This window comes from Anoplopoma fimbria, chromosome 6, assembly GCF_027596085.1.
Source record: "Anoplopoma fimbria isolate UVic2021 breed Golden Eagle Sablefish chromosome 6, Afim_UVic_2022, whole genome shotgun sequence".
Lineage (NCBI taxonomy): Eukaryota > Metazoa > Chordata > Actinopteri > Perciformes > Anoplopomatidae > Anoplopoma > Anoplopoma fimbria.
Genome location: NC_072454.1, coordinates 18,527,909 through 18,535,651, shown reverse-complemented (window position 1 = coordinate 18,535,651; position 7,743 = coordinate 18,527,909). Strand labels below are relative to the sequence as shown.

General features: G+C 39.8%; 1 protein-coding gene across 1 annotated transcript; it reads right to left on the bottom strand.

Moving 5' to 3' along the window:
* Positions 1–237: 237 nt before the first annotated feature.
* On the bottom strand, positions 238–7,146 carry tsnax (translin-associated factor X). The gene is made up of 6 exons (XM_054600466.1): positions 6,780–7,146; positions 5,655–5,744; positions 5,458–5,572; positions 5,013–5,143; positions 1,339–1,460; positions 238–879 (listed from the first exon to the last, which is right to left on the bottom strand). The coding sequence occupies exons 1-6, from the start codon at positions 6,793–6,795 to the stop codon at positions 505–507; spliced, it is 849 nt and encodes a 282-aa protein (XP_054456441.1). The 5' UTR covers positions 6,796–7,146; the 3' UTR covers positions 238–504.
* Between the last annotated feature and the right edge of the window lie 597 nt (positions 7,147–7,743).

Below are 7,743 nucleotides of genomic sequence, written 5' to 3'. Positions count from 1 at the left end.
GTGAGAGAGTAGAATAAGGACGCAATGGGTTGTGTTTGCATGCGTGTATGCGTGTGTGCCTGGCAGAGAACAGGCACGTACAATGTAAAATGTCACATGATCCTCCTCCACACAGCATGCAGTGTGTGCAAGCAGCCAATGGCTCTACCTTAGATTATCTGTGTGTGATAGAGAGAGGGGAGGGCAGAGAGCAAAATAAAATAAACACACATTATCAAAGCAGCTTAGAGACTGGGAGAGCATGGCATATTTGGCACAGAACTTTTATTCATGCAAAACAACTGAAGTCATCAGATCGTTATCAAAGAAAAATAATCCATTGCCTATTGTAACACGGTTTTTATTCTAATAATAAAAACAGAAATTAACAAGCATGTCACGAACCATATCAAACATCTGTCAAATCCCATTAAAAATACATACAAACATCAAACTGGAGCATAACTAAAGTGGACAATGACACCATACAGAACATGAACAATGTTGTCAATGCTGATGCGGGACTCAAACCACTCCTTCCTCGGGGTCGATGAGCGTGGTCCTACTGGAGAACACGTCCGCCAGCATGTGTTTGGGGATTTCCGAGCCGCGGACGCGCAGGGCGTAGCAGGCGTCCTCCACTTTGCCCAGGCTCTGTCGCAGCGTGTGCAGCTTCTTGGAGACCTCGTAGGGGCCCGTGTTCCCGATGTAGGAGAAGCCGTCGTGGATCTGCCGCAGGAACTGGCTCAGCTGGAACGGCGTGTCGATGTCGCCGTTGCCCACGCTGCTGATGCACATCCGCATCAGCTCTCCGGTCAGGTCGGCCACTCCGAGCAGGTAGTCGGAGGGCGTCACCTGGAAGGTCAGGACCTGACCGCCCGGCAGCGCCTCGTCCGAGTCCTGAGATGAAAACACGATGACAAAGAATATAGAAAGACAGAGATCATGAACACTTTTAGGGATGATTGTTTATAAACAGATTTGTGCATAGAAATTCTTATCCCAGCAGACAGCAATACTTGCAAAATGTGATTGTCATGTTTTGCTCTGCTTTTAGTAGAAGCTCTGGGCTATGAATAAGCAGAGTCCAATTTTATTTTGGAGTAAAAGCACAATGATGATGCTTTTACTCCAAAACACTGAGGTTCAAGCAATTTTGCCTGCATTAAAAGGCTCCCATCGTCTCCGAAAATAGCAGGCTGAGTGGATAAAATGACATATTGACACATAATGCTTATAATTGAGGTACATTGGTAACACCCAATGTGGCCTTTGTGTGTCATAACTACCTACTACAGCCATGACATGGACCAATACTGAGATGGTTTTGCTACTCAACATTAGCTTCTTTAAACTCACCTTAGGATCTACTTTCTCTTCTCTGATGAACACCAGTCTAGCGTTGATCTCCTCCAGGCTGATAAGGCTGCGATGGCGGATATAGTGCAGGAAAGAGACGGCCTCCACATACTCCTGGATTCCTAAATGCATGAAATTACGTTAAAAAGGAACTGCCACAAAACATTAGGGAATACATCCAGATATTTCACTGCTCCAGATGTTGAATCCAAATGTGTTTAGGGTATCTTCTCCAGGCATTTGTAATTGAATTATAATAACTATTACCAAAAAGGAGGTCAACTGTGTATCAGATGAGCACAGCACGTAGAGTGTGTATAAACACTGCATGGTATCTGCACAGTGGAGATCCTAGATGTAGATACTGACTCAAATAAAACCTGTTTCCTGTCGCTGTCTTTTGATTGTGGTCATTTTTTTTGTAGCAAGCTAAGATGACCCCTCATTTGTTTTCTGGCCTTGTGTAAACAACTATCAAATAATCACAGGACGGAAGACTTTGTGTCTGAAGTTTACTTTCGGAACGGCAATTGAGCTTCAAAGGACCTCCTATCTCAGCTTGGTGAACCGCAGTGTGCTACAGAGAGGCGAGAGGAGAATGTGGTCCGTCTCCACTTCATTTGCCCTGACTCGACGTAAAGTGGTTAGCTCACGATGAATTATTAAAAGGACCCACAAATATATGATCTCAATCAGTGTCTTACTATGAGCGACGGAGTCCTACTTAGACACGTTTTCTGCCAAACGCGGAACTGTTTGGTTGTTTCAAAAGTGAGATTTCTGTCATTGTAAATCAGCATTGTGTGGACATACATGTGTTTACATTCCTACTAACTGTCTGTGAACCGACTCTGTTTAACATCTGCAGCGACCTGTTCTATTTTTAGCTCTGGGAATACTGCACTGCACCTGATATGCCCTTGGTAAGTAGAGTGAGGTATTTTCTATTATTATTATTTCACATACCATATTATATCTATGTACATGTTTACATCACACTGTTATTTTGCTGGTGCCAGTTTTATATGCCAATTGAGCAGAACTAAATTATGAATTAAGTTATTAATCAGCTTTTTAAATTTAGATATTTTTTTTTTATTACAATGTTTTTTTTCTTATAGTTATTTATATTTACTGTTATGGAGAGATACTTAATTAATAATTGCGTAGTCAAGGGCTTTAAATGAAATGCTTATGAGAGGGACTATATTCTATTCTCATGTAGTCAGTACTAGTAGTCATTTGACACATTTTTCATAACCTTTTCCAACAAAAAAAAAAAACAAACATCTAAACATTGCCAGTGGCCCCACAGCTGTGACACTGGGCTCAGAGTGAATCTGAGGCGGACAGGAAATTACATGAAAAGGTGACACAGGGCTCCACAGTTCCTGAGTTTCCTGCCAGGAGCTGTTTGTGTTATTTAGTTCGAAGCAGCTGTCACTTTTGGTCACTAGACCCCAAAATAAACAAAAAAAAAGAGATAGAGGTAGATATCTAAACAATGACTCAAGGAAAACCAAGTGGAAATCAGACCGATTTTACCGGCACAGCTGTTGGAAAGGTCGAAGCCTGACTCCTTCGGTCGTTACAAATTCAACAAACATTTATTAATGGCCACAGATGATTTACAGATTAGTTGAGCTCAATGTTTGACCGCCAAGTGATTCACTGAGTTGCAGGTGGAAAAAAGGCCCTGCCAGTACAATTGTGTTTGCACTGTCTCGTCGCTGCTAGCTGGGTCAAGCTAAAGAGCTTATCACAGAGCTGCCCTGTTATCAGTGGCAATTAGTTCAGATTTAGCCCACAACATCGTTGATGGTCTTTATATATAATCAACAAAATGAAGCAGACTCATTACACAAGCCTGGAGACTTCTGGTCCAGCCAAGATTATCTAGAGAGCTTGAGCAGCGAGCCCACTCTCAATCTAATAAAAAACATAAAAATGGGGGGGGGAAATTAAGCGTCTAATTGGTGGGAACTGCCACTGGTCACGTCGCCGAGGACCCAGTGGTGATTCCTGAGTGACCACAATCTAAAAATGACTTCCCCTGACGCTAGATAACGGCTCACCCTCGCTCCCTGTAATGCTTTTATCCAAACACTGCAGACACTTTGGCTGCGCTAACAAAAACTGACATTGATGCTAGTGGGAAAACAAGTTTATCAGAGTTTTATCAGGGTGTGTCTATCACATCCAGGCCTGTATCAAGGTCACGCTCTCACACTATCAGTGACTTTGTAATAAACCTAGAGCACAAATAAGACGACTGAGGAGATACCAGCACAGCAGAGATCTTAAGTTATTGACTGCGGTCATCTGCCGGAGCTCGTTTATCAATTTAGGAATTTATTATTACATTTAAAGAAATGAATGCCAGACTTTCTACATTACTCTGCTACACAAGCTGGCCTCGTTAGAGAAGATCTCATTTAGAATGAGAGATAGGAAACGAACAGCATGTGATCAAATGACCAAATGCAAATCAATGTGATCAAGTCATTGTACTAAAATGATGTGATCATGGGAGATTAGAATGCATGACAACTAGGACTGTTTGCATTAAGGTAAATAAGATGAGAATTGCCATTTAAAACCGAAAGACATTAATATTTGTATGCAGCTTTGCGGGTACATGTGTACGATACTGAATTTTGATGACTCTAAATCTACTGCATATGTGTTTATGTTTAAATTTGTAAACGTGAGGAGGTAAGTATGTGCACATGTACGTACATACGCATGCATATAATATATGATACGTTTATGTTTTTGGCTATATTGTTACCGTGTGGTTTTCTTACTAGAAAATTTCTGTTTTAGTTCATACAGTAAAACCAATTTAAAAAAAACATAAATCACTAAAAATATTTTGAATGGGATTACATATATGGTGCAATTCCTGACATGAGCATTAAATCAAATGCTACAAGACACGCACTGCTTTCCAAATCGCATATTTTTTCTATTTACTTTAAGTACATACTGTTTCTGAAATTCTACAATGTTTCTTCACTGTAAATTCTGCTGCCCAAAGTACAAGCTGTTGCATGCTGCATGCATTCAATGTGGCACCTTGACCTTTGACCCTATTGCTCATATATTGCTGCGGGCAGGATTTTGGGTCAGAATAGCCAGAAAAGCATGCTGGCTTGCATCCTACAAAATGCAACATTAGGACATTCTGGTATTTTCTGCAGACTGCATTTGACATACTAAATATTTTTCTTGCATACTAAATAGTATGTTAGTATGGGTATTGGAAGACACTAAGAGTCTACCGCCATGTGGCTCAGTGAGGCTGTAATGAGGCACAGCAGTCTTTTGAGCTTACCATGCTGGTTTTCAGCAGAAATGCAACCTGAAGGGAACATGAATTTTTGTTCTAAATTTCGTTGAGATATTTTAGTCTGGACTAAAGTGAACACACCGCCCTCTCTAGAGCTTCACCACTAGAATGGCAAAAAAGTTTGCTTTTTGCTTTATTGTACATGGCTCTATATCCTAGCTACTAGCTTCAAGTTTATGCTGGAGTATTTATGTTGACAGCACGGTATCTTTACATAACATTTTTTTTCTAAAGAAACTTAACCTAATAATGACAATCATTTAAAATGTATTAAGGGGTTTGTTTGCTTTTTTTAAACGTAAAAAAGTCGATGGAAACTCACCCGCTGTGAAAGCTCTGTGAAACTGAAATATGTCCTCTCCTCTGAGTTCTTCAGCAATTTGTCCAATTTTCTGCCTGACTGCATCCAGCTTCCCGTCTGCTTCTTTCAGAATATCATCTGCATTTGGTACACTTCCAGGAAAACACACGGCAGAAAAATTAGAAATGTAAAGTCTGCAAGTTACACATTGCTTTAAAATTGTCTCGAAAGCAGAAGTTACATTGAGTTATTTCAGTAAAAGTGACACAAACAACCATTTCTTGACACTGGAAACAGCTTTCTCTAACAAAACATTACAATTAAAACTAAAGCCACTATAATAACATGTAAATCATCACATTGAGAGGCATTCCACGATTTCATCTGAATAAAGTGAGAAATCCAATCACACGTTCCAAACTAAACTGCACAAATTAACATGATGTCGCGTTATGATAGTAAATACCTGGTCACTCTATGTAAAAGAAAAATGGTCCTCTTGCTTTCGATGGTGACGTCTCTACTGATCTTAACAAGACGCTCATGTTTGTCGTGTTTGGTGTCAAGCTCCTGTTGGAAAACTTAAAAGACAGTAAAAAAATTAAAGGTTAGTTTAGCAAACGTGGGTGGAGAATGCAGTCAAAATGCTGAGGATGCAGTTACCTTTAAAAGCAGCAATGACAGGCGAGGATGGGTTGGCACTTGCATTGCGATCCTGTGCTGCATCAGCATTTCTCCGGGGACATCCTTCACCTGACATGAGGCAGAAAAAGTCAGGTGATATTGCAACTCCTCTTCAATAATAAATGCCTTTTAGTTGCTGTCACTTTCTCTAAACTTGACTTCGGCAAATCAAAGAGGGACTCGACCGATTTGGCACATGAAGATCTGTTTAGTCATTTATCCCGATGTAAACAGCATTATTTAGACTATTGGACATCATATTTAACGGTCTGTGTTACAAACTGTGGATATGGAGCTTTAAAACACATAAGGTGTGCATACAGCATGGGGGACTAACAAAATATCCAGTATAGAGATATGTTGTGTGAATTCCAGGATCTGGCAATTCTTGAGCTTGACCTATTTTTGGGATTCAAAATTAGGATACTTTGACAGTTTGACTGTTTTGTTATATATACACTTTTTTAATTTATTGTCATTTAATTTTCTTTAAATCTGTCTCTCCACCGTAATTCCACAAACTCAACAGAAGTGTAATACTGTAAAACCTCTAGAACTGAAGCAATTAGCTGATCAATATATATATATATATATATATATATATATATATATTTTAAAAAAAAAAATATATATTTACTGGTTCCAGGTTCCCAATTATGTGACGTTAAATCTGCCTAGCTTCTAAGTTTTCTATGATAATTAAGCGACTATCTAACTTAGCTATTTGAAGACATAGCTTTGTGTTTGCGGCATTTTTTTCCTAGTCATTTTGTAGATCAAAAACATTAATGAATTAAACAAGAAAGCAGTGGGGCTGTTTCAATGGAAATCATTGATAATTGCAGACCCTATTGCGCAAGGACCAATACTGACACATACAGAAACTTGGCAAACAGTGCTGTAAAAAGAGTGGCGCAATAAACGAATATTTTGTTACTACAGCTCAGTGTTTACAGCTTGCACAGCATTCTGCATGCTAATGTGAGTTAACTACTTTATTCACGTTTTGTTGTACTGGAGTGAGCCCATGCTGGTGACAACAAACCAACAATAACATGCTGGAAAACGTCGCTACTCTTAGTTGAGTGTCCAAACTGGCCTTACCTTCTCGCTTATTCATGCTTCAGTGTCGGGGTTTCTTCTTTAAATGAATGTAACAGTGAACAGTCATAAGCTCGGTAAACGTTGTCAGATGTGTGTGTAGCTGCTTTAGCAACACAAGTCCGTGCTGAAGACCAAATGTAACGAGGCAGAGTGACGTAAACTGGGGCTTTACATTCGTCGGGGGTTTCTTTAAGCTCACCAGACTAAACCGCTGCGTTCAGACATGAAAGGTACCATCAGTGAGTCAGTCTAAACACCCTACAACGCGAAAGAAATCGTGTTTACTTCGTTTTAATATCAGGCATCCACGCGGTCATCATTATCGGCGGGGCTTCTGCGCCGTATACACACGTAGCAGGAAATGCGAAATGCATTGTGGGAGATGTAGTAATATATCACAATGTGACATTTGTTTTAATTACGGCATTTTCCCATTGCAATAAAATCATATTTGAGGGTTTTTAATTTTTAAATAATTCAAAGAAGTTACAAATAAGTGAAACTGTAGTTGTTTGTGTTAAAATAAAGCTTGTCCTGGAATATAACCAATTACATGTTTGTACTTGTTAATTACATGTACATTTAGTGTACGATTGATTGTCGAGGATACTATATGAACTAATTATAGACATGCTCCTTTATTTAAAAAAAAAAAGCATTTAAATGGGAGTGACACATGTCCACCTTTGCAGCTTTAATACTCTGTTTCAAGTAAAAACCCAGATTGAACAACAAGACATCTCCAGACTGCCACCCTTGATTGGCCTGCGTCATTTGTTGCTATTAAAGTACGTTTCATCCAACCTTTCTTGATCAGATTACTCGCTTCTCTACTGTAACCCCTCCTCCAGGGACTCCTGCAGACTGTGTACGTGCCACACGACTGGTGCCAACTTGAGCTCGCGCCTTGCCTCTGCACAGCACACTCCCTGTCATTCAAACACCGGTTTCACTTATTTGGCGA

Bases quoted from the DNA above. Each gene is read 5' to 3' on its own strand.
- tsnax (XM_054600466.1), bottom strand. The intron at 5,144-5,457 runs GTATTTACTATC...TTTTCCTGGAAG, and splicing joins CTTTTACATAGAGTGACCAG to TGTACCAAATGCAGATGATA. The intron at 1,461-5,012 runs GTGAGTTTCCAT...TCATGCATTTAG, and splicing joins TCACAGAGCTTTCACAGCGG to GAATCCAGGAGTATGTGGAG.